This window comes from Tribolium castaneum, chromosome 5 (assembly GCF_031307605.1).
Source record: "Tribolium castaneum strain GA2 chromosome 5, icTriCast1.1, whole genome shotgun sequence".
NCBI lineage: Eukaryota > Metazoa > Arthropoda > Insecta > Coleoptera > Tenebrionidae > Tribolium > Tribolium castaneum.
The window spans coordinates 12,062,440-12,090,234 of NC_087398.1; the positions used below are offsets into that span (position 1 = coordinate 12,062,440).

The window sequence follows — 27,795 nt, forward strand, 5'->3', positions numbered from 1 at the left end:
AGGAACGATTTTTTACGTAACGTCCTGTGTACAAAAAAACTCGTTACCACATCTAGTACGCATGTGTCATTCCGCCGCACCAAAAAAAAAAACCGAATTTTTGACAATGACAGTCGACAGAAGCACAAGATGGCGATGCCGCGAGTGTTGTGTCGCGTTCGTCTCCTAATTCACAACGACTTTTCAGTGATTTCCAAATACTCGCCCGTCGTAAATAGTGTTTTAATAAATAAAGTAAGTAGGTTTTTGCCAGAATCGACCGGAATTTGAGGTAATCGTTGCGTAATTGTTGAAAACTCGCCCGGAATTCACCATCCCTGGAGGGTGCACCTGTTTTAGAATCGGAGCTATGCGGTTAAACCCCCTTTTTATCGACCTTCCGCATCATCGAGTGCTGGACCAACAAGTCTTACTATTTTAATTTTTTTTGTCGAGTTTTTACACCGGGAGGAAAGTGATGCATTATTCATCGGATTAATTCCCAAAATAAACTTGGCGGTGCGTCCAAGTGAATCATTTTTCTCGAGAGAGGAGAATTGGGAGTAAATACTCAACACTATCATTTTTCAATAACTGGAAGGTCAATAACTCGTAATTTCGTAATCGAATGAACTGCAGTATATTATTCAACGAGTGTAGTTCATTTAATAATGATGATTACTATTTACGAAAATGAAGTAAAAACGAGCAGAACGTGAGTTTTTAATTATCTAAGTGAATAAAGCTCTTATAATAATGTGTATCAAATATTACATAGAAGTTGGGCAAAATGTGATCACTTTTCGAATTTTTTTTTAGTTTTCCAGTTATTAATTTGTTTTCCATACTGCTACGTCTTTGTCTTATTTTTGCTTATTATTTTTATTATTTATCTTACTTGCTTATTTTTACTGTTCTTATTAGAGTTAAAATACTCTAAATATAATGTATTTTTTATAAGGACCTTTCAAATTAATCCATCGAGAAAACAGTTTCTCATTTTCATCGTAATCGGGCTGAGGGTGAAGTGGAATTTGAGTGTGTAAATATTACAGTCTCATAAATTTAAATATGTGAGAATATTTCCACGAGTTTTTCTCGTTGAAAATTTATGTTCGACATGAACACAATTGTCGGTTTCATGTTTGTGTTCAATTAAATTTTAACAACCGGCTTTGAACGTATTACAATTTGAAAGAGTGGCAATAAAATTCAATAACAAAATGAATTGGTTAATAATACAACATCCTTTTCGAGGGGTCTCAGGACTGCAGCAAAATAATTTTGTTTACACAATGAAGAAGATCGGAAAGTTTCATCTCGCTTTCCTCTTCAAATATTCAATTTGTTTAATAATAAATCAATAAAATAAGTGAGTTGTAAATAGGTAACCATTTTATTCATGCATTAAATGTTTAATCAATCTATACGCTGACTAGCCTTTAAGCTGACCTAATTCTAGATTATATTCCAAATTATTTATTTATCTTCGAACGATTATCTGATTTAAATCGTAAAATTGTGACAATTAAACACATTGAGCTGTAAAACTACGAAACATTAGTTTTATTTTATTTTTTGCAACATTTTCAAAAACTGCATAAATGTTCTTATATTTTATGTTTTATAAATAGAAATAGGTAAATATTCGTTTTATTGGATTGACTAATAAATTCCTCCAACGACTGGAATTAGCGACTCATTTTTATGATTTGCCACAAAGCTGCGTTAAATCGTTTCAGTGTCTGGAAGCACGCGACATAAAGCATTACCACTGTCATAAACCGCCAAATAAATGAAACGAATCCAAGTCGACTCATTACTTTCCCTTAATATTCCCCACACGCCTTATAAAAATCGCCGAAAAAGCAGAAAAGTGTCGCTTTTAACCTCATCGTTTTGTTTGCGGCGAGCAATTCGGTCGAAGCCTTAGAAAACAAAGCCGCTCTAAAAGCCAATTTGGTCAATGTTTTGTTTCGTCAGCATTGTTCTACTATGTTGGCAGGAACTAAATTGATAATGTGCGATAAGAGAGGGTGTAATTTCCGTCCATCTCTAAAACTGGGAAAAGGCATGCAAATGTCGGGAGTTTCAAAGAGCGCCTTTGAAGGATGCTCCAGATCTTGGAAATTTGACTGTGGACGCGTAAATAATTCCAAGCTTTGGACACGCGCCAGCTAAAAATCATCACGAGGTTTTGGGTCAAAAAAATTGATCGATTTTTTCTCTTTCCAGTGTGCAAGGTTTCGACACTCGATACGACACTTTAGGACAAACTTTCCCGCGGGTTTAGTGTTAAATACATCGCAAAAACAGGATGCAAGCTCGTCTTCGTCAGACAGTGATTCCTCAGACTCCGATGAAGACGGTAAGTTAAAAAAGCGCATACTCTTGAAATCGATTTTCGCGCGCGTCTCTTATTCATAATTAAGTCCAGTCGGGATTTGAATTTTTGTCGGATTTTATGCTAATCATCGCTTCAAATACTCAGCGGATTGTTTTAGCTTGTTTGGAGAGATGTTGCGATCAATGCTAGTGTAAATATTTGCGTCGAGGGATTAGTATGTCAAAATTGCGTGTTTTGGTGGAGTCGAGTGCTTTTATCGCGTTACGTAATGACGGGCGTGCCTTTACTTTATTATTACGTTTGGAGAATTTTCGGTTTGTTTCGTTTAGTTAATGATGATTTAATTCAAAAAGCTCGCGAATCGATAAGTTAGTTTCAAAGTGGATTACAAAACATGTTGCTCCGAGCTTTATGTTGTTCAGAATTCGTGATTTTTTAACAAATTTTTGTATGGAATCGTAAATTGACCGTTACATGTCTAGCTGCAGGTTTGTCACTTTTTCAATTAATTTTGGAGCAGTTTTTAATAAAGTGGTTATAAAATTTAAGATCAAGAGTTGACTTTGATTTGTCTGATTAATAATTGAAGGGGTTAATGGGTGAAGGGGTTAAATTTTACGCTACGCGCTTTCAAAGTTTCATTTCAGAAAATTGCTTTAGATTTGCAATTATGTTAGCTAGGGCTTACTAAATTACTACATTATTAAATATAATTTATCTGTTAAACAAGAAAATAGCCAGTTTCACTTAGAATTAAGTTGTGCGTCTTTGTTTTATCAATAAATTTTGAGCATTTTACTTTTTGAAATAAATAACATCTGGAATAGGATATTTTTTTATACTATGCAGGTATGTCCATAATTAACTGAACATAACCCCTTTAGCAACGACTAACTTGAAATTTTACTGAAAAATATGCATGTGTTAAGCATATTTTAATTAAAAGTTATTAAATAACTAGAAAAAGTCAATTTTCAAAAAAATGTTTTTTAGCATTTTCATCCAAAGCCCTTCTTTTAGTTATTCTTATTAAAAATAACATCTAAATTTAAGTTTCGATTACTTAATCTTTTATGATTGTAAAATAAAAATACAAAAAAAAATAAGAAAAAACGGTTTGAACGTTTATTAGTAGAAACTACGGACATCTAAAGGTTAGGATATGAAACGACGTACAAATAAAACGTTCCCGTCTTTGATAGTTCCGTTAGTGTCGCCAGAGAGCGCAGTTGTTCCATTACCATCTTAGTTTTCAGAGTAAAGATTTTGAAAAAGTGGTTGTTTTGTATAACAGTTAACACATGACAAATAAAAAATACAGGCAGATAGAGCATTAAATTTTCAATAGTAAGATATAAACGTAATGCAAAATTTTTAGCGTAAACTGTAATTCAAAAAATTTCAATTTTTCACCAATTTCCACTCTGCCCCATATTTTTCAAAACGCTACGAATAAGGTTACAGATGAAGAAAGATGAAAGAAGAAAGTTGAAGAAAAATGTTAGAAAGAAGGTTCTAGAGAATTATTAAATTTTCTACAGAAAAGTTATTTACAACCATTTAGGCCCTCAAGCGACGGATTTCCTTCATTTTTCCGGTGGTCAAGTATTGGAAAATTAATTTATACTTAAACCGTTGCAGATAGAAATATGGTGTTGCGGACTTTTTCGTAAAAAAATTAATTTTCTACAACTTTTTTTATTACACTTTTTTATAAGTTCAAGTATATTCGCTGCGTTCACATAAATATAAGGTGGAACGCAATTTAATAAATTCTAAGCGATAATTCTAAGCACCATCGCATATTTATCAAAACGCTGGGAATACGGTTGAAGATACAAAAAAAGTGTAAGGAACAAAGTTGCATAAAATTAAATTTTCGATAAAAAAAATCTTCGACACTATGTTTCTATCTTGTACAGTTTAGGTATAAATTAATTTTCCATTACTTGACCAGCGGTAAAATCAAACGAATCAGTCGCTTGAGCGTCTTTGAACGTCTTTGGGGCCTAAACTTTTGAAGATACAGACATGGTCTCGCAGACTTTTTTAAGGGAAATTTAAAGCTCTACAATTTTCTTCTTAACATTTTTCTTCTATTTTTAAGCGAGCGTATCCGTAGCGTTTTGGAAAATACGGGACGAAGCCTAAATTTTAAATATTTTTTTTCGTGTTTCTTATGAAAATTTTCGTTGCCAGTTTTTTTCAGTTTGTTAAGAATATAAAGCTGAACATTGCTTTAAATTTAAATTAATTTGGCGATTTGGCAGTTCGGCACCTTCATTTTTACCGTGTTCTACTATTTTTTGAGTTCCGAAAATTCTGAGATCTTGTATTTCCTTTCGCCTCCTAAGTTATAATCCTCCGTAGTAGAAGCTTATAAAGATATGAAAATAAACAAACAATACGTGACATTATTGAAAATCAGTACCTAATTATTATTTTGATTATACGTACTTGAGATTCATAAAAAAATGTTTGAAAGCATTTAATTAAGTGACTTTCAATTCGACTAGTTTAGTAATATTTCATACATGAAAGAAAAATGTTGTTTAGGGAATAAATTACTCAACTTGAGTTTTTATGTTTACAAACTTATTTAAATTATAGTGTCCCACAAAAATGTTTATACTTGTGATAAGAGTATCACTGATACTTTAATTGAATTCTGTTGATAGTCATTGTAGATTTTTGTAGATTACATATTGCGGTAACAACCCATCATGTTGACAACTTTTATGAATCCGATTAAATCCGGAAAAAATGTCATAAGCAAATTCAATCCTGGCTTGCTATTCCAAGCTTCCAATTCGATGTTTCAATCCAATCTGACTACCAAATCCCAGTACTTTTGTCACCGAAGAAATTTTTTGTACAGTGAACAGAATCTTAATTTCGTCACAGACAGACAGAAGTTTCCCAAAGTATTGATTTCGAATTTTTGTTTTGTTCCAAAGTTGTCTGCATTTCCAAACCCAATAAAAGTAGGAATAAGCCCACTGCAGCCATGAATCCCGAATTTTCCCAGTTTCCCAACCCGAGGGTTACTTAATCCAAAGATTCTCTGATCAATTCATCCCTTTTGTCAGGCTTTAATACTCTCGCAGGCCAAAAATTCCTTATTTATTGAATTATCACGAAATCCAAGATATGCGAGAAACGCGTTCGAGGCACGCATTTTTCCCTTTTCTGAGAGATTTTATCGGGTTCAAGTTCCGGTAGAGTCGCGTAAATATTGATAAGCGGCGTTTCCGGGTTAATGGTGATTATTATTTCAAGGGAGTACTCGAGCGTTATAACAGTTTGTCTTGATTACGGCGAATTTTCATAGTGCCAGAATTTTTTCTATCCAATTGAACGATGATTTATTCAGGAATTTGTGTGAAGTATTTGCAGGAATCTGATGCTGAAAAAACTAAAGCGAATTTGTCGGTTGGTATTTCACAACGACCTTTACAAAACGCGGCTTGTAATTCCGCATGTGTGGATTATGTCGCATTAAATGCGAAAGTTGGGACAAGAAGCGACAGTTTTCGGGGATAATACCAAGTCTGAGTTTCGATAATGGAGACCGCAAAGCTGATCTCTCTGAATTAACTCGAAAAAATAAATTAGTTAGCATATCAAGTATTAGATACGTGAAAATGTCTGTTATCACAAAAACGTAATAAAATCTTGATAATAAAACAGTGTTTCATTTTCATTATCGAACACCAGACCCATAATTCGGTTTCGGATGAATTATAAAATGGCAGGTGGTGTCCGATTTTATCCAAACCTTCGATCGATGCCAAATTTTAATTACAAAGGAATTTATATCTCGATGAAACCGCGGATAAAGCTAATGTTTTATACAGGGTGTTCAAACGAACTGCGGTCGAAACGTAAATTTAATGCCTCATAAAAGTAGAAAATAAAATTTTGTGTAATAAACTATACCGCATAAAAAATGCATCACATTGGAGTTTACGTACTAAGTTGTGTTGCAAAAATGTGTTTTAGTTTTCGTGTTGACCCTCGCCATTTTTAGCCGACTTCCGAACCCGGTCAAATTAAATTAGAAATTTCCCTTTTTAAAAGCCAATCGGCCGAAACCGGTAAACACATCGCGTGCTTGCATGTGAAAATATGAAAATACACAATTTATAATACGAGCTGAATTGTTGGTTGCCTGACTGAATTAGAATTAATTTTCTTTTTTTGTGCGATTCGAAAATAGTTGAAAGCAATGACTTGAGATGCGGTCCTTGCCAAAGGAAATATTTTCCTTGCAGTGCTATTTCGGCGGTGAGGTCGATAGTCAACAATGATTTTCGTGAATTCGCGACGACTGATGAAAATTTTATTTCTGGCCGGAGTTTATGTAGGTGGCTGCTTTTTATTTCAGCAGTAAACAACTTTTTCCAGACGCGAAGCTGCATTGTTGTGTAACACCTGACGTCAAAATAAACTCGATAATTGCTACAAATATTTATTCATGTACAAGTCATACACCCTAAACCTGATACACCTAAATCGTCGAAATTCGTTGCACCTCAAGCCACCTCATACGGCTCGAATTCCATGTCGTCGATTTTTTTCGTCTTTTGCTTGATCGAGTCGTAATTGTGGTAGTCGTACGTCACTTTCTTCCTGTTGTTGAAACTGATCCCGTTGTAGGTTTTTTCCTTGAGGTCGCCCCATTGCGTCATTTTGCGCTCCTCTCCGATTATCCTCGGTTGGAAATCCATGTTCTTCTTGATCGTTTCGTTGATTGTGTTTTTGTCAAGATTGACCTGTCGGTTCTTCAAATACTTCTCCTTCGCCTCTTTCAAATCGTTGGTCCCAACCAACTCCAAGCGACTATTGCAACTGTTCGACTTGAGCAACTTGAACTTAACCCCCTGATAACCATCCTTCCTGCAGCCACACTCACTGTTCTTCATTTCGTTACTTCGGATTTCCTCCATAATTGCCTTGGTGAGTACGGGTTGTCCCGACTGTTTCTTCACCACACGGCCCCCGTAATACGTCACTGTGGTCCCGCATTCCCGGATTTTCTCCAGGATGTCCTCACTGACGTATTGGCGTTCGCAACAATGCTCGGTCAAAGAATCGTAAAGGTTTTCCTGGCTCCCAAAATCGGACAAGTTCGAGGTGTTTGAATCGGTAGCCGAACAATGATCTTTATCAGGATCGGCGGTTTTTTCGCACTTTTCCTCGTTCCTGTTGCTCTCAAAATCCGAACTCTGCGATCTTTTCAACCCCCCTTCGAAAAACAGCCGGACTTGTTTGACGGTATCAGGGTTTGGTAGTTCGTCATCGTTCACTTCCTTGTTCACTCGGATCGGGTGGTAGAAGAAGTGGCGTTTCAAGTTGGGGTTTTCCTCATTTTTGTGCTTGTGCAACAAGGGTGTGACGTTTTTTGCGGTCTTTGGGCTCTTATTAGTGGATTCGTGCTGGATTTTTGTCCGGATTGGCTCGATTATCACGATGTTGTTGTCACGAAGCAACTCCTGGAAACTGTAGTCTTGCAAATATTGCATCAAACCATCGAACTGGCTCTCCTTTTCGCAGTTGGCGAAGATTTTCTTCTGGAAGAGGTCGGATTTGACCACCCGGTAGCGCACATGGTCGAACTCTGGATAAGTGATGCTCATTGATTTGGTCACGGGTTTGTGCTTCTTTTCGTCCTTCGAAACGATTTCGACGATGTTGGGGTTGAGGCTCTCGAATTGATTTTCGAAGTAATTGCACGATTCCTTGATCAAGGGTGAGATTTTTTCGCACTTTTCGGCGGTTTTCTTCTCGAAGAGTTGCTTGGTGATTTGCACGATGCCGGGCTTTTCCGGCTCTTTTTCCTCCGGCTCAAATTTCTTCCTCATGTCTTCGATTTTCGCCGGAACAATCTCACACTTCGCTTCTTCGTTTTTGTCCCCATTGACCATTTTGTCCCAGTACGTCCGCATGGTGCCCAACTTCTCCTGGTACTCCCTCGTGCACTCGTCCATCTTAGTCTGAAACGCCACAATTTCAGGCTTAAAATTATGATTCTCGTCGAGTTTCACACTTAAGGTGTTCTTCAAGCTCTTCACGGCTTCGAGAAATTGCTCCTCGGACCGGTTCTTGACTTTCTTGTTCTTGCTTTTCCTCGGTACTTTCGCGATTTTTAGTTCGAAGTCGACGGGGACGCTAGTGTTGGCCGTGATGTCGAAATGTTTGCCAATGTTGACAATGAAGCGATTTTCGCCTTCTTTCTTGGGGTTATTTTTCTCTAATTTGCGCAACTTACGATCGATTTTTTCGCATTTTCGCAAACTTTTCGTCACGGCGAGGTCTGGGAGGGAGTAGAAACGATTATCGATCAGATTCGTACTTTTCCGGGACAAGTTTGATAATTTCTTGCTGAGGAAATTCTGCAAGGGCTTTTTGGACCCTTTTTGCGTTTCGAGAAACTCGCGCAAGTAGTTATGACTGTGCTTGTTTTTCTCTTCTTCGGTTTCGTCAGGATTGACGGTCACTATGGTCTTGTATTCTTCGTTCTCTGGTGCTTCGACTTCGACTTTGATGGGTTCTGGTTCGACCACTTCACTGCACTTTGGTTCCTCAACCTCTAGGATTTTGCTGATGTTTTCGTTGATTTCGTCAAGGTTTTTGTCGGTTTCGAAGTACTCCAAACTGATTTGGTCGTTCTCTTCGATTTCTTTCTGCTTATCTTCGGAAGAATCAGAAGAATAGCTTCTTCTATAGTAGTTCTGTGTGTCACTATTGTAGGGAGTTGGGCCTCTTATTGTCTTTGGTTTAGCGTAGTGATTCTCCCGGATGGAATCGTATAAAGGCCTATTTGCACTTAGTACTATATTATCGTCGTAAGGGATACTCTCAGGTTCGTTTATCGTCCACTTCCCTGCTGAAATATTATCACACGAGGAGTACTTTTTACTGAAATCGCCATACGATGAGTAGTCATCTGCTAAAGAGATCGCATCGGTGTTATCAGTGTCGTATCTCGAATCAGGATAATAGTTAGGAAGACTTAAGCCTGGAGTGTCCTCAAACGGAGTCCTCTTGTCTTGCTCTTTGCCAATAAGGAATTTGGGACTCGCCAAGTTACTTATTGACGTGTAGACGGCTTCCGGAACGTTCGGCCTTTCCGGGGAATAATCCGGGGGACTTATACTGAGATTGTCCAAACTTTGTCCCCGGACAACAGCGTACCTGTTAAAAATTGTTACAAAAATTTGTGGACAAAATATAAGGTACTACCTTGGTTCCTTTGATTTTTCGATCAACTTCGCTCGAGGAATCAACTGCGATCGTCTCGGTTTATCACACTGGATGTCCAAATTGGTGAAAATATCCTCTCGTGTGATTAGACTTCGACACCTCCTCAAGGACTGTTGTGGGTCCCCCCAGGGGTCGCTGGAGACGTTCTCTAGACTACCCCTCTGGAATTTATCACGAGGGCGCTTGGTGTAGGTGCCGTTGTCGATCGAGGGTCGGTTCTGACGTCGAGCGTTGAGTTTCACGTTGTTTATGCACGACTCTCTGAAATAAAGCGGATGGTAATGAAGGAATTTCAGGAAAGTTCCCCCGACTCGCTCGACCTTATCTCCGGAATTTTATGACAGGGGAGGCTTGTTGGGCCATCAAAATCGCGTTATTCGACTAATGCAGATTATTGATCGGACATATGGGGAACTGGGACACAGGCAGCTTTTGCATATTTTTTCGGTTATAACTGAATTTTGCGGAAAAAGCTGATTGCGCAACGAAATTTTGCTAGAAAAAAACGCAACCACTTTTTGTAAGATTGTACTGAAACTGAGAAAACGCAAAAAAATGGCTTTAATAAAATTGAGTAAGGCAAATTGAAGCTAAAATCGTCAAACGAAGATTATATTTGGAGGCCCAAAGTAGCCAAATTTGACCATAATATTACACATGGACCTAAATCTGGAAGTTCTGGTGGCAAAATTGATAAAACGGGTATTTTTATTTTTATAAATAAATTGGAAAAACGTAAATGAAAACGAAACATACTGATGGACATTGATTAGAAAAGTTGTAAAGTTGTGATAAATGCGTTCTGTGAGAGCGATTAAATTGCTTTGTGCTTTTTGGGGTTGTCGTTTTCCCTAAACGCTCGAAGTGGCTTCAAAAGCTCGTCGATCAAATTTTAAGACGTTTTGATGGTCTATAAATCTCAGGAGCTTAAATCCGGGCCCGGATTAATGATTCAACCGGATGGCGTGGCTGGGAATTGGGTTTTGTGCAAATTTTGTGTCAAAAAGTGCGCTTTAAGGGTCACATGACCGACTTACGACTTTCGCTATCGCACAGCACTTCGTTCCGTTTCATGGCTAGTACCACACTGAACTATAGTACCGCCACTATCCGTACCAACCTTGTACCTATGGAAATAAGCGCCGATTACATCTAAATTGAATTTGAGTCATTAAATCGCCTCGTTTGGCTCAAAATCACTGTCCGGTGTGCGTTCGTTCCAAGGGTGAATAATGGGCCTCGAACTCGTCACTTTTTACCAATTTGGTGTATTTTTCAGTCACGTAACGACCCACTTTGCGTTAACAAAGTGTACAAACAAGACGTTTATTGTTGTTTAAAGTCTGCGTCAGAAGGTAAAAATGATTCGTTGCGCAATTAATTCCGAGTTTTCTTTTCGAAAATTCGTAATGTGTGTTTAGGACTGGTTTAATTGCGGTTGCCCAACCGTAAAATGTGTTTAACCAAGGAGATAACCATGTTTGCGCGAAAATTTTTTCGGAAAAGTCGCCGGTAATTATCCATAATTGTAAAAATCTGGGCCAATTACGTCTAATCGGGCGATTATCGTCATCATCATCATCAAGAAAATCAACGCAATTACCCGAAGAGTGAAAATTCCAGTCCACTCCAGACGCGGATTTACGGTACGCGTGATCCCGGAAGGAAATCCGGTCGATTGTCATTAAAATTTTTCGGATTAGTGGAAACGGAGCGGCACCAAATCACACACACACAAGGGGATAGGAGACCTACTGAGGATGATCTCTGTATCCACAGCGAAATTAAATTCCGTCCTTGAAGGATCTACGTATTGTTATGACCGGCAATCACAAACAAGGCTGTGCGAAAAACGAGAAACCTCTATTACAGGGCAAGATTTTCGGATTTGATTGCAACATAAGGGCCACGCGGACACGCTTGGTGGCCAACAATTGAGGACAAATTTTGCTGTGAAAATTTATTAATTAAAATAATGAAGGTTAAACGAATCTTGAAGAAAATAAAATATGGTGAAAAAGTTGAATGCTTTTATTGATCGGTCACGCTCGATCAATTACTACTAGAGTTATAATTGAGTAACAACTAACAAGTAATCATATCTTTATTACGTAACTAAATCTGCTTGAAAAAATTGTATGTAATTTAAATAGAGTTTTATTAGTTTAATTATGAAGAAAAATTACATAAACCTTCCATCAAAGATAAGAGTTTAAGGTTAAAAATAGGAAAATAATTTATGGTTGCCAAAACGCAGAGCTTTGAACCCTAGACACAGTCCAACATATTTTCACTTTCTTCCCTCTTTTAAAATAGAACAATACAGGGTGGCCCAGCTCAGCTCCCGTCTTTTGTAGCCAGCTATTAGTAAAGTTGGAGTTTTGATATTTTATAGACGTTATTTATACTCTAGAACGTGTTTCAGGAAAATATTTTTGATTATACACAGTGTCTCAAAAAAGTATGACGTCCTAATAATACTTTTTTTAATGACATGCTAGAATTTTTTGGTGCTCATTAGGATGCCTTTTTAGATTCTTACATGTTAATTCAGTTGAGGGATTACTGTTAAAAAAATAAAAACAAAAAAAATCGGTTATACATCTTTAGTTTTAAAAATTAAAAAAAATGGAAGCAACGTTTTTTTTTGATAACATTATTACCAAGTACGTGTTGAACAAGATTTAACAAACTTATTAATTAAGTTTGATTAATCTGAATTACTACAGGGTGTTTACAATTTATTTTCAAACTTCTAAAAATTTAGAGCCTTTTATTTTGCTTATTTTAAATGGCAACCCCTGTTAATTTTTGTATCATTCTAAAAAACTAAAAGTGTAAAATCAATTTTTTAACAGTAATCCCTGAATCGATAAAAACAACTTTAGTATGAATGAGCACTAAAAAATAGTAGCATGCCATTAAAAAATTTATTATTATGACGTGATACTTTTTTGGGACTTTCTGTATAATCAAAAAAATATTTTCCTGAAATACGTCCTAGAGTATAAATAACGTCTACAAAATATCAAAAGTCCAACTTTACTAATAACTGAGCTACAGAAAACGGGAGCTGAGCTGGGCCACCTGTATAGGAATTTTGTATTAGACGGTGTACAAGCAGTGAAATAATATTTCTGGTCCATTTTAATCCGTGCTTTTTTACAAAGAGATAATCGGCTTCGTTTCCTCATTGCGAGGCTTTTGCAACTGTAATCGGCTTACGTCTGAAAAAATTAATCACTGGATGCATCCAATCGTACTAAAAATCCTTAATTCGTCCACAAAACGTGCTAACTTCATTAGACCACATCTCTTCATCCCTGGCACGAACCTGCACTTGTACTAATAACCCAATTATCGCTTCAATAAAACGTTTTCAAACATTTAAAACGACTCTCATATTTTAAGCCCCAATTTGTATTTCCGCCCCTATCCATTTACCGGCTTAACTCATCAACGAGACGTTACAAAGCAGATAAATAAATAAAATGGTCACGCGTCGTTATGTAACGATTCCCAATCGACACGTCCCATAAACCACCCAACGGATTTAAATTTTAATTAGGAGATTCTAATTAATCGACGAAGGACAGTTGGTAAGGATGATGGGAGTGCTCATCCACCGTAAAAACAAAAATAAAGGAAAAAAGTGGCGTGCCCCCCTCAAGACCCAATTACTTTTTCTAATTACGCTAATAGCTAAACTAGCGTGCCTCTAATTGATGACGCAACGGTAATATACAGGCAGTCCCGTAACTCACTACGAGATTCCTGGCCCGTGGAAAACATGAGTTTTTGTGATTAATCAAAGAATGTTTAATTTCTTAAAAAAACTACGTTTTTTCACCTTTTTGCCGACGAAATCTCCGGATTTGGATTCACTTGAATTGTCATGTTCAAATATGACCTCGGTTAATGGACTTTGGCTATAGTTAGCTTGAGCATTTTTCTTAATTTTAACTTAATTGGTATATTTTTGTACTTATGTAAAATATTCCTTATTATGTTATGGAAGCGTTTGGAGATTTAAATACAAATGGTATTTCTTTGGCCTGTTTGATTGTGAATTTCCAATTTGAAGTTTAATTAATTTTATCTCTTTTGTGGTTAACCAAAGCAAACTTTTTATATCCGATCGTAAACCGGCACGTATCGTGTAAAAATCGTATTTCTTTCGCACAAAATACTGAAATATCCAGTGTAGCATTGTCCCTCGACGATAAAGTTAGCAACTCGTTTAAAAACTTTCGATCAGGAAGGTCCCACAGATGCTCAATCCTGAAATTGGCCCGATTTTCGTCTCTTAATTAATCAAATCGCGGCTTGATTAAGGTGCGCCTTGCGCTCGTAAATCACTCCATCAATATTCGGTAATAAATCATCGAAAAAGTGGCGAATCATTAAGAGGTGTCGGTAAATATTAACCGATGGACACCTGGTGCCGCAGTAAATATTTGTACTTCGCGAGTTGTCGAGTTCAGGTTTCCTGCTGCTGCAGCAGGAAAGGGTAGAGAAAATGGATTTAATTAGTTTTTAATTTGAGCATTAGTCCGAAAGCGGGAATTCGGCACGCGAATGAATTATGTATTCTTTTAACAATGCAACAATTAAATTTTCACTATCTTTGAATTTGGCACCGTTTCACACACCGTTTAAAAATAAATAAATTCGGACGATGTTTGAAATTTTTCGTGAGCATTTATGTCAAGAATTGAATATTTTCTACATTGACGAGCAGTGAATTTGCAATCCGTCGACTGTTTAGATGTCTTTAATCCCGGAAGCGTGGAAACGGAAAAAACGACTACAGGAAGCTTTGCAAGGTTTATACAGAGATCCTGGATGAATAGAAAGAGTCTTTGATTTCTCATGAATTTTTAGAAGGAGTTTTGCACCGGAAAGTTTCACTCTTTTATCTTTCTCCAACAAAAAATTAACGAGGTGGCTAAGCAGGTGGCAAAATGGCAAATTTTTAAAGACAGACCTTACGTCTTTTTGTACGATTTCTATCGTAAATAAAAACTTGTTTATTAACTTCAAATACACTTCAAACGTCAATAATAAAGCCATTACTGCAGTCGGTTTAATTTATTGATCATTTCAAAGTTGAGGTACTTACGGGAGCTCTAAAGACTATTTCATACAAATGCGTATTAATTTCAATAATGTGGTGCTTTTTACCCTTTTCCTAAATTAAAACTTTTTTCTGAATTTTTCGCCAAATAACTATAAAACTATAGTTCTAAATAGGGTGTTTCAAATTGTTTAAAGTCAACCCAAACGATTTTTTGTTTCCTTATACGATACGTCACAAACTCACGTTATTTTATATACAGGGTGTATTTTTTAATGGTATTTTTTGGTTTAAAATCCAATTTGGTAGATGTTTTAAGGTCAGTTTACAAGAAGCAAATTAAAATTGAATTCAGGATTAAGGGCCGGTTTATACAAGCGTCATTTATTTAATTCGTTAATTAAATATGTGATTGACGGATCACGTGACCAAATTAAACAAATTTGATTGGTCTATTCGCATTGTTCACTTTTAACAACGAACTAAATTTTAGCAAAGCTTTATAAAAACGTCATTAATTTAATTCGCAATTAAATGCGCGATTAACTGATCACCTGACCAAATTGAAGCAATTTGGTTGGTCCATTCGCGTTGTTAACTTTTAACAACGAATTAAGTTTAAACAGAGCGTTCTATAAACCGGCCTATAATGTTTTATAATACAGATCTTATTAACTGTGATAAAGATTAATTAGAACTTTTATATCTAATTGTCATATATTTAAAGCAAATTTTTTCGCTAGTTTTAAACTCTTAATAGAATGACATTGAGTTTTTGATGTCAAATCTTGCATACCATGAAGTTCAAAAAATAAAAAACACAAATCGTTTTTGATACGGAGTGAGCCTGCTAAAATTATTTTTTACTGTAGGTATTTTGAAAAATTGTCACACAGAAACCAGTGTTTGGTATTAAATACTTACTTTATATAGGTAACATAAGATCGAAAATGTTCGCAATTAGAGTAAGCTGTACCTGTGGAACTTTAGCTACATTTTAACCGCTTATTTACGGCTGCACTTTTGAGCTTATGCTGGTTTTACACAGTAAAAAATGTGGCTACAGTTACACTTCACTTTCAAGGCTTGCTCTAATTCAGTATATTTTCAATCTCATGTTACTTTTTTCCATGTGATTTTTTACTTAATATTAATTAATTAATTAATAGTATCAATAAAATTAAAAATATGAAAATATTAATTATTGAAAATTATAGGTTTCTAGGCTTATTTTAAATCAAAGATGCTTAAATGCTGTTTTGAGCAAAAAATGCTTTCCAACTTTAACTATGGTCTCATTATTTATTTTTCAAGTTTAGATTATTGTTCCAGATATTAATTACAAAGTTCGTGTTCTTGTTTTATTTATAAATTAAGAAAATTTGACGGTGTATCGCAAATCATAATCTCCGTGAACTATTTCATTCAAGAAAAACTTGCCATCATCATCAAGTTTCTCTGCGTAGTATTGCTGATCTCATTACCCAAGTCTAAAACAGCAATATTTGAAAGATTACTCTCTTACAACACAATAAAGTTATACAATTCCTGTAATTTACTTAAAGAAAAATTCTCGGTGAATCCCTTTAGCCTTTTGTTGTTTTTTTCTTGTTTTATTTTGTGTATTTATCTATTTATTTATTTATTTTTTTGTTTATTTACTTCTTAGTTGTTAAGGAGGTTCGAATAGCAATTGCTAGACTTCGCCTTCCGAGTTGTATTTAAAGACGAGATATTATTATTATTAAAACTGTTACTACAAAATTACGTTTATTTGAATTTTTATTGTTTACTTAATTTTATTTTTGGTGCCATTTGGTGCGAAATTTTGTTACTTTTTGCACAAAAACACTTAACCATCGCTTATAGTCAAATGACAGAAGACGTAATAGCTTTTCACCTACTTAATATTAATTGTAGAAAAATTCTGATAAAATTCACAGGCATGGAGAAAAATGTAAAGTACCTATTTAACAGCAAACGCTGTATTCTGTACTCATAGTAGGTACTCATCCTGCATATCAAAAGTGATTTGGAATTATTTAAAAATTATGTCGTAACTTATTCCTCAACGAGACCATATGTTATTCCAACTTTTTAAATGTTAATTACTCAGAACCTTTTGCATAATTTTACTATTTTACCATACAGAAAATACGTCAAACTTTAAAAATTTTGATTTTGAGTGTCTCATATCCATACTCAACTAGAAATATTTATTTTTCCTCGGGCCAAAACACTCGGGACACTGTACAATACAAGTATTTTATTTTTGTTTCGGAGCCAGTTACCTTCTTTTTCTTTGATTCTGGCCCTTGTTCTGTGCCTCCTCGCCCATCCAGAGCGCCTCCTGTGCCTCCCGCAGGAACTCCGTATTGGCATAGTGATTGCTGTGTCCGGCACCTATCTTTCCTCAAATTTCCACACACTCACACACTGAAAATCTCACGTCACTTGTGCGGGCGTACTGACGGTAATAAGCCGGCGTTGTACCTATGGCACACTCTCTTCGTTTCACAATGGTCGTATTAATTAAATTTTATAACGTTTTCTTCGGTGCGCTTTCTGCTCCGAGGAGTATATGGAGTAACGGTGTGAGCGAGATGGCGGCGGCGGCGGTAGATTTGTGTGTGGATGGTTTTTATTTAATTAGAAATGTATGTGTTTAACAATCGGCGATAACGGTTTGTTTCTTCTTCATCTCGACTAATTAGTTAATGTTGCGAGGATACCTAACCATGTCACATGAGGATTTCTGTGACAATAGACCAGCGTCTAACAGTAGATTATTCATTTAGTTGAAGGTGTTCGACGAAGTAAACACTGTTTGGATAATGGAATAAGTAACGCGGAATGGAAATAATTTAGTTGTAAATGCTGCCAAGCGGCAAGTGGGAGAAATTTTTGATTAAGCGTTTCTCCATTTATTTATCAAAAATCCCAAAATTAGGTCACTCCCTGGGATAAATTTTGTATAAATAAAATTGTCGCTTGCTTCGCTGAAATCGGATTAGAAGAAAATTTGCCTCGACGCCAAATTATTTTATTATATTTTTTCCGTTTGTAGCCGGGAGATAGCAAAGCGTTTGCATAAGCTCGAGGTCATTATTTTTTCAACGTGCCATCCCTCATAATGCCAACTTAACACAAGCTTTTAGCTACTTAGCAATTATGAAATATTATGAGGCGCAGTAAGTGCTCTGCCATGGACCAAGTATTGAGTTATCAAGTTTCGAGAGAATCGATTTCGAGATATCATCTGTTTGCCGCATAGACGCGATTTGCAGGAATTGGGATTTTTTTAAATTTCGATTAATCGGCACTTCCTATGCAAGTTCGGGTCAAAGGTTCGGCTGCTTTTATTACACCGGGCACCTTTTATGAGACACGTGTCGCCTCAGAGGCCGTTTCGAGTTTTCGAAAGTCTAATTTATTATTTATTAGTTTTAATATCGAATAATGCACGCGATTCGACACACTTGCTCGACGGTCATACTCTAGTAATTTTTTTAAAGATGATACATTCACTCAGATTCCGAATTAGCGCGGTGTCGCTCCTCATCAGTTTTTTTTTCTTCCCTTTAGGACGAATTAGAGGTCCTTCTAAAGCGGAACGCACTTTCATTAATATCCTTTGAGTATCGCCATTCTTTCATGTCTGAACCACTTTGTTCCAGGTTTGAATTAAATGATTTTTGCTTGCTTGCCTAATAAAAGGACGAATTAATGCCGGGGTGACGTTTTTAAAGCGAATTTATTGCTTTCCGGCGAAAATATTTATTCGAGAGGGTCGTAAATCAACCAAGGGTGGTTTAATCAGAAAAATAAATCAAAATCTGTGTGTACTGACTGCATAATTAAATATTTCTAAACTGATTTGGAATAAAATAATATCCAAATCGTTTCATATTTAGAAAACGTAGCATTTGTGCATTTTTAATTTTAAACAATTTTTGCAGTCCTTTCTTGTCATTTAAAAAAACATGTGATAAATCAACACGCTCAGGGCGTAAATGTATGGATGTAAACATTAGAAAACTTGCAAAGAGAGAATTTTTATTCGTAATTATAATACTGGAAACGTGGAAATGTAAGAAGTTACTCGTAAAAAAAGCAGTAAGAAAAGGAGATGAATTTTCAGATAAATGTACAAAGCGAAAAACGTAACAACGCGAACGTGTAATCATAAAAATATAGGAATGTTTCAACTTTAACGTAAATCGCAAGCCTAAGAAGAATCCAAATTTTGCCGAAAAGTTCTTAATTTTTGTTGGGTTAAAAGTTTTTACTTTTATTCATTTATATTCATAAATAAAACTAGCTTTTTATAATTATTTTTCTCCTACAATTGGCGTTATATCTCGGAATTTTGTCGCTAATTATTTCGAGGATCCAGTATAACAGTGACTTTTTTTCCTTCAGAAAGTCTAAATTTGTGTCGAAATATTGTTTAAACCGGAAAAATTCTAAAGCTTTCAAATCGAATTTACCCACTGGCCTTTAAATTCTGTAATACCTTCCTAAACATAAACTCAATTACGCAGAACTATTAAAACGTAAGAATCATTAACATGCACGAGAAATGTAATGAAACCAGGACAATGGAATATGATAGAAAAATACAGACTGAGCCAAAAGTAACGCACAAAATTCATATCTTTGTTAATGGTCATTTTTCAAAAAAAATCCTTGAACTCCTGGTCGATTTTATTTTTTTAAATATATATTATATCTGTATTACATTATTTTAACTTGTTTGTTTACTGTTTTTAATCTTACACATCTTTATCTTTCTAACGATAAGAAAATAGTTGTTAATAATACGAGTGCGAAAACACTCAGCTTAAAAAGTTCGAGGGCTGTCGTGAACATCCGTGAACTTTCAAATTTTTTTGTTGTAACATTTTAATTTTAAAACACGTTGCTATGTAAAGCGTGTTTTAAAATAGTGTTTATAGGTAATTTAGGATGCAGATATTAAAAAGAAGGCTTAAAATGTTACCAACAAAAAAAAAATGAAAAAAAATCATAAAAATAAAATATTTTCAATTATACACAGAACGCTTTATCTTTTTGTTCCTTTTTAGCATAAAAACCCTTAATATGAAACCTAAACACAAAAAATAAACTAGAAAATACTTTTTTAAATACCTTTTTAAAAATAAAGCAAGAACAAAAAGATAAGGCTCTTTGTATAAACCCTTTTTAGTTTATTTATTTTATTTTATTCTTTTTTTGAATTTTTTTGCTTTATTTTTTGGATTTTTTTGTGCTTACTAGACAGATAAAGATCTATCTGAAACAGTAATAAAAAATGTCAGTTGACATTAAAAAAAAATTAAAATAACGTCATTACTCATACAGGACATGTGCACATGTTCGAGGATTTAAAAAAAAATGACTAATAACAAAGATATGAATTTTGTGCGTTACTTTTGGTTCAGTCTGTATTAAAAATTAGATACCGACGGTCAGAACATTAAAATTTCATTTTAGAACAATAATTTAAAAACTCAAAAAAAAAGCAAAAAGTATACTTATCTCTCACATTCTTTTAATTTCTATTTTTTACTAATGTACTGCTTTTGGTTATATAACTGTTGGTTTTTACCTATATTAGGAAGTTTATAAGATTATAAGACTTTATTTAAAATTTAATTTTGTTGTGGCTTTAAATTTTTAAAATTTATTAATCCCCATATCTGTTTATTGTACGTTCATTTTTAAGAAAACCATGAAAAATAAAATGCCAAAAATCAGGAGAAACTAGAATGGGCTTTTTAAACCAAAACACATCAGATAAAAAACAAAATGTGTGGTCGTAAAATCAAAACAATTGGTGACTTTGAAGAAATGTAAAAGTTGTAAGAACATAAACGTTTTTACGTGGGAATATAAAGCGATAAACATAAGGATGTGAAAGCTTTAAAGGAATCAAATTATGTCTCAAGTAAAATTAAAACGCAAACTTAAGGACATAGCAAAGGCAAGTGCATTTGGGAAATGAACTAAAGGTAGTGTTATTTTTAGCGTCAAAATTTAACAAGATTTTGCGTAACTTTTAAGCGCTGAACCTTAATTTGGCTAACCACCGCTTTGATCGTATCTGGCGCGATTATAATAATTAGAAGCTAATTGATATGTGGAACGTAACAATTCGTGTCGAATTTCTCTCCTCGAGCGTTCGTTTTTCCGTCACAAATCCCTTCGGAACTTTTAATTATCCCCAACGTCGAACTAATGAGCTTACATACGTAAGCCCTTTCCCTGAAATTAAGCTCGAACTTTAATTATCGAAAATGAAGTCGCTTAATTTGATTTCTTTGCAGACGTAACGATAGAATATCACCGGGGCTTGCCCCAAATCACCGTGCCACTTCCCAGCAGGAAGGAGCGATGTAGATTTACTCTGAAGCCGATCTCGAACACAGTCGGGGATTTTCTCGAAATGCTGAAAAAGGAGGATCGAGGTATTGATCGAGTAGTGTGTAAAACAATAGACGGGACAAGGATAGCGTCTTCCACAACCATCGAGACTTTATTACAGGACGATTTTAAATTACTCATCAACGATAATGCCTACAATGTGGATTCGCCGAAGCAGGAACGGCTGACCACCGAAGAAGTTCAAGGGTTTGAGGGCTTTCCCCGATTTTTCACAGAATTGTTCAAATCGCTGTTGCAGTTTAAGCGACGTGAAAACGCTAGTGAACCAACTTTATGAAGCTTTAAACGTTAGAGAGCACCAGTTGCAGAAAGAAGTCGAGTTGACGACGCAACTGGAGACGCTACAGCAGGAACTACTGCCCCTGGAGGAGGTAATTCCCAATTCACCTAAATTCAATTTTTTGCTCGTGTTTATGCATTGCTATAGAAAAAAACTTAGATATTTATACAGGGTGTTACACCAAGTTACACCATTTAGAAATTAGAGGGCGCCAAATTTCTAAAATTATCTATGAAATATAGGTTATTATTTTTGATTTTCTGTATAATGGAATAATGGATTTCTATAAAATTATAAACTTTCAAACAAGTAATTTAGTGTCAAAATCACATGTTTTGGTACTATTTCTTTTGTTTTTTGTTATTGTATGGCATTTTGTCAGAAAATTGTGAATTTCTAAAATATAGTTCTGTCCAACACAACTAATTAAAATCGACGGAAAAATTAATAATTACAATTATAATAATTAAAGTAATAAGTAGGAATTAAATAATTAAAGGCATATGTATTTAAAAGCAATTATAATAATCGCTAAACGAAATTTTTACACTTCTTAAATTATTTTTTTTATTCCAAAATACAATAATTGTTCAAAAAGAATGGATCTTTTGAAAACTGCGCGTGGTCTATGATGTAAATTTTACACTGATTTTATTCAAACATGGTGAAAAGCAAAACACTTTTTTGTGTGATAAACTGTGGAATTTAGGATTGTTGAAAACCAAAATATTTAGGGGCCCCCAGTTTGGGACGCCCCTGATGCAAAATTTTTTACTTTGATCCCTTAATAAATCAATTAGGTGTATAATGGTTATCAACTGTGTTGTAAGAAAGGAACACTCTCTAAATAAGTACAGCGACGATCATAAAGAATGTCACCCTGTAAACTGGCCCGGGTAGCAAGGGGCTGAGCGGAAACCACAGGAATAAATCGTTTAGGTCATAAATTCATTATTCATTATTTGACTTTTGAGAAGCATGTGTAGATTACGAGAAATATCTTGAAAAAAATACTTAAATCATATTTAAAAAAATCTGGAGTTGAATTACTAACTTATTTTGTTAACTTCTTCAGTTATCATTATTTTTTAATGTTTTTATGTTTCACACTAAGTAAATTCCAATTTGTAGATGTGACAACAACGGGAATTATTTCCTAAGAAACCATTTTAAAAACATTTTTTTTATTGTTGATCAACTTCTATTGCGATCACGACTGTTAGACAACGTTGCCACATATCATTTATTTAAAATTCGTTATTTGTCAGTAACTTTGATAAATTTTTTTTTACTATATTACCTTTAAAGGTAAGCAGTTCTCTACCACACACCATTGAGTTATTGGTGCACCGGTTTTTGAGCACCCGGTATAATTAATAAAATTAGAGTCGGTATACAAAAAACGGGTTATAATTTAATTCAACGTTAAATTAATTCAAAGTAAGTTACTATTTAGTTTTCATTGACAAAATTCAAATTAGTCGCAAATTAAAATATGATTGCAATTAAAGGTTCTGGTAACGATAAATAATCAAAAATGACTTTATCGTGCAATGTAGGTAAAAAAAGGATGCTTTCTCTTTCTTACGAAAATATAGTTTTAATTATTTAATACTTAAATTATAAAAATTTATCTGCGGTAATTTCAAGATAATGATTTGTTAATGTACATTGCTCATTAGGTGACTATAACAAAACAAGTAAATAAAAAAAATAACGTCACTAAAACTCTTCTAACGTTTTAAGGTATAAAACACAATAGCAATAACGCCAATTAATTGTGAACGCCGTCAGTGATTGGCCTTTTTCTCTCATTCTTTATCAAGTATCACCAAAGAGTTTAATAAATGTGATGGATAAGTTGTGGTGTGTCCTTATTTGTTGCAAAATTTTACCTGTTAAGTAATAACCGGAGCAGTTTTGCTGCAGTTACTTTTTTTAATTTTTAATTGCAATAGATTAAGTAAAATTTACGTCGCATTGACAAACGTCAAGTTAATCGGGAATTAAATTAATTATTAATGGGTTACGTTAGGAAACAAATGTATTATTGCCTTTGTTTTGTGTTACTATTAAATTACCTTTAATTACAATGAAATTTTAATTTCTGATTAATTTAAACATTTCTCTATGCAAAATAAATGACAACTAAATTCAAATTGGTTTAGTTATCAATTAAAGTTTTATTCGTCTTCAGTAAATCGACTGTTTTAATAGGCAATACACCTAAACAAATAATTACGTTGTTTTGTTGGAAATATTTAAAAACAAATTATTACCTATTTACGCGTAATTAGAAAAGCAAAACCTTATTTTACTTATGAAGCTGACACATTAAATAGTTCCTCATCCAATTCACGTGAGGCAGTTTTAATGATTTTGAGTAAATTAATAACATTAAGACAAAATCATGTTTCCGCAGATGAAACCTCCGAAGTAATGTTTATTAACGTTTAGGACCCAAAAGATTTGAGTTCAACCTCTTGCTAGGGGTTTATAGAGGTGACATTCTTTATCATCGTGACTGTACTTTTCCAAACAAAAAAAAAATAATTATTTAGACCAAATGTCATCGATATCCATTATTTCATTAAAAGGTAGAAAATCAAAATAACTTTTGGGTCAATAAATTGTTCTATTTTGTTCCCATATTTTCGTTACACCCTGTATTAAGCTCTTCACCTGGTTTTGAACCCACAAGCCGCTACAGCAGGTTTCACCATCTGTCAATTGCACATGCAATTAATTCGGAAATCGATCAATTAAGGACTAATCGAGCAGCGAATTAAAACGTATTTTGAAATTGCATTCGCTTTCGTTGTTTGTCGCTTGGAGTTTCCACTCGGTTGCATGTTAAAAATTGCACCGGCGACAGGGAAAGTAAACACAGACAAAGAGTGCACTGCTTTCGGTGGATTTTCCTCGCTTCTTTTGACCCATTTTCCCGCCCAAAAAAATACGAGACAATAAAGTAGCGGTTTTGGACGCTTCTCGACTACAAACGCAGAAATGCGTCGCTTATTTACGTCCGCCAGGCCTAAAAATCGATCGAGTGTTGTTTGTTTTTTTGCACTTTGAGTTGATGAATTCGTTATTATTGTCTTTGACGAGAGCCGAACGATTCCTCCGGGAGCAAGCTCGTGACCACCTTGACCGACTTATCTTTCGAGTAACAAATTACAGAGCGAAGTTTGCGAACGGAAATCGAAGATTTGGAAATTTTGCGGGAAAGCTCCGGTTTGCAGCGAGAGAAGGAGCTTTCCGGGTAATTTATTACAATTTACGGGGAGCTCCGTGCGGTTTGTAGATTAGGCTTTTCAAAGGAACAGCATGTGTACATTTCAAACTTGGGCTAATTAAGTACTAAGCTACAAGAGCACTTCGGGAACAAAAAGGCGCTTTAGAGCCGTCAGTGGCAACAGAATAAAACCACAGTAAATTTTCAATTCCGTTTCTTGATTTTTTCTGCAAAATTTGGCTGAAATTGTCTTGTTTCTAAGCAGAAGAAGCTGGAGCTGGAGCAGGTGGCGAACCGGCGAAGCAACTGGATGGCATGGGCCGGCTTAGGCCTGATGTCGGTCCAGTTCGGAATCCTGGCCCGTCTGACGTGGTGGGAGTACTCGTGGGACATCATGGAGCCCGTCACTTATTTCGTGACGTACGGCACTGCCATGGCCGCTTACGCCTACTTCGTACTTACCCGCGAGGTGAATACAATTTTTTACGCGCCAAAGTTTGATTGTTTGTTCCAGGAATACATCCTTAACGACGTTAGAGACAGACAGCAACTGCTCCTCCTGCACAAAAAAGCCAAAAAGACTGGTTTCGATGTTAATCAATACAACGTTCTCAAAGACCAAATAGCTAAGCTAGAATTAGATTTAAAAAGGTTGAGGGATCCTCTGAAATTGAGGCTGCCGCCGAAAGCGGCAGCCAAGGAGGAGAAGAAGCAAGTGGAGGAGAAGGCGAAAGAATGATGGGAGGGGAGCTGTTTCGGATGTTATTTATTGAATCTAGGGTAGAGTGAGATACCATTGCAGTATAGGACGAGGGACGAGGACTGTTACGAAGCTCAATTTTTGTTATTTATTAACGTACTAAGGACTAATGCATGTTTTCGGCTGTATATATGTACATTTGTTGTTTAGATAAGGGCGGAGGGCCAAGTGGCCCTTTGTGTATTTTTTTACCAATATAGACATTTATTTTTTTATTTTTATTTTTTGGGCGGCTTTGCCCCTCCGCGCCCTTAGTTGGCACTTGTGATACATTTACACAAAGACGACTAATTTGCGAGTTTTCCGTACAACCAAAGCGTATTTTTTTATTGTAGATTTGGAGCTTGTATGTATATACAGTTGATCAGGGACGGATCTTGACAATTGGTAGAGGGGCCATTTTTTCGGGCCCGTTCTCTCAAAAGATAACACATTACAAGATAACATTTTACAGAAATTAGTTATTCCTAAAATTAATAGAATATAAGAAATAAGCTATACAGGCTGTTCCGTCTAAACCCCACATTCGAAGTATTGAAAGTTTTAATATTGATATTTATCTGGAAGTTGGTGTACAGCCGTAACTTGTTGGGCCCTGTTGAGATATTTTCAACATGGCGGTACTTCTGGTTATATCGGAAATCGCTATCAACTTTTTTATTTTAAATGAACAGATATGTTTTTTACTGCGTTTTTTTTTGATTTCTCAAGTTATTTTAAGGTGATTTTTATCAGCTTTCCCTATACCTAAATTCAACCGTTTTCGAAATATTCAGGATTTTTTGAAAAATTTTGGATTAAAAAATCGGTAATTATGCTACTGTTAGCGTTTTAGTGTGTTCAAAACAGGAAAAAAATTTACAAACCTCAAAATATTAACGTTATTTTTGGACATCTTCAACAAGCTATAAGTCAATTTGATGTTGCCGGAAATTTCTTACTAACAGTTTCTCAACGAAACTTTTCTCATTGATTAAATGATAAGTTTTGTTCAAAATTTTGCTTTCCTTTGCGTTAAAACAAAATAAATTTAGTGAATTTAGATTTGAAAGACTTTGATTTCCCATATTTGTTTCTATATGGCTAACCAATTTCTCATTGCCAACAAAATGTTTGTATTACTTAAAAACTCTTAAACATAAGTATAACGAATGATCTATGCATAAATTTGTTTGTCATTTAGTGAAATAAAAATTGTGGCATTTTTTCGAAAATTTTGTGGGTGTTTGTAAAGTTCAAACTTAAGGTTAAAAATTTCTGGTTTGCTAACTTTTTTTTAGAAATTTCAAAGCACCAAAGAAAAGATCTAAACTTTCTCTTCCAAATAAGCCAAAAAGGATTTAAAAATTCTTAAAATGACAAAGTTATCCATTTTTAAAAAATGCAAATTCAAAAATTTTCAAAAAACTATAAACATTTTGAAAATAACTAAATTTAAGTTTAGAGAAAGCTGATAAAAACTCAAATAATCCAAAAATGCAGTAAAATCATATCTTTCTATTTAAAATATGAAAATTGGTAAGGACTTCCGGTGTAACCGGAAGCGTCGCCATGTTGAAAATATTTTCATTGTTTAGGAGATAACGGATTATGGTTGTATACAAATTTTCAGATGACCATTGTTATTAGAACTCCCAATACTCCTAATGTGGAATTTAGACGGTACAGCCTGCATAAATAAGAATAAAAAAACACTTTTCATTTAATAAAAAAGTATTTGCAATGCAATTTGGTGACTTTTCGGTCCGATTTATCGCAATCACTCACTCAATATCCGCCCCTGCCGTTGATGTTACCACCATCAGGGATTTAGTACCTCTTCTAATGCTTCTCTTCTCTCCTGACAGCGAATTTTGAAAAACTAAGCACAAATCCGTCCTGTTTAGGATGTAGTCGTTCTTCTTCTTAGTACTTTGAACACCATTGCTTATTCGGTTGAACTTCCCTTCATTATGGTGCTACGGCTATGTTAACGCACTCGCGATTGTAATGTTGCACACTTTTTGCTGTGATTTGGTAATCTAACGAGATACAATCATTTTTTGCATGTTCAAAGCTTTAACATTTTTCCAAGTTTGTAAATATAGATATGAGCTTGATTGTTGACTTTTGCACCTCCGCAGTGCCAAAGTGAGGTGACTTTTGTAAATCTTATCCAGTTATTGAGATTTTTGACTTCCACTTGGAGACCTCTATTATCCTACTAGTGTATAGTTCATGGTTTTATACTCGCGCCAGCCATATTTACTTAAGCCTTCGTTTGTTGGTTTGTTCCCAGTCTCAAGACTTGTGTGATTTATTTATCCTATAGTTTTATTATTGTGACGTTTGTACATATTCAAATCTTTAATTGTAATGACATTACGAAATATACAATTGTTGCCAAATGTTGTTGCTTCAT

At 35.0% G+C, this 27,795-nt stretch overlaps 2 protein-coding genes and 1 long non-coding RNA gene across 3 annotated transcripts; 2 read left to right on the plus strand and 1 right to left on the minus strand.

Annotated features, from left to right (window-relative positions):
- Nucleotides 1-74: 74 nt before the first annotated feature.
- Nucleotides 75-27,781, plus strand: MCU (Mitochondrial calcium uniporter). Its single transcript, XM_008194753.3, has 6 exons — nt 75-234; nt 2,215-2,347; nt 20,999-21,302; nt 21,355-21,487; nt 24,900-25,103; nt 25,149-27,781. Exons 1-6 carry the CDS (start codon nt 130-132, stop codon nt 25,371-25,373), a joined length of 1,104 nt encoding a protein of 367 aa, XP_008192975.1. The 5' UTR covers nt 75-129; the 3' UTR covers nt 25,374-27,781.
- jv (javelin) lies at nt 6,784-17,139 on the minus strand. Its single transcript, XM_008194752.3, has 3 exons — nt 16,961-17,139; nt 9,572-9,853; nt 6,784-9,523 (listed from the first exon to the last, which is right to left on the minus strand). Exons 1-3 carry the CDS (start codon nt 17,005-17,007, stop codon nt 6,862-6,864), a joined length of 2,991 nt encoding a protein of 996 aa, XP_008192974.2. The 5' UTR covers nt 17,008-17,139; the 3' UTR covers nt 6,784-6,861.
- Nucleotides 10,481-12,985, plus strand: LOC135266388 (uncharacterized). Its single transcript, XR_010334408.1, has 2 exons — nt 10,481-10,947; nt 11,014-12,985. It is a non-coding gene; the product is annotated as an uncharacterized LOC135266388 (long non-coding RNA).
- Nucleotides 27,782-27,795: the final 14 nt, after the last annotated feature.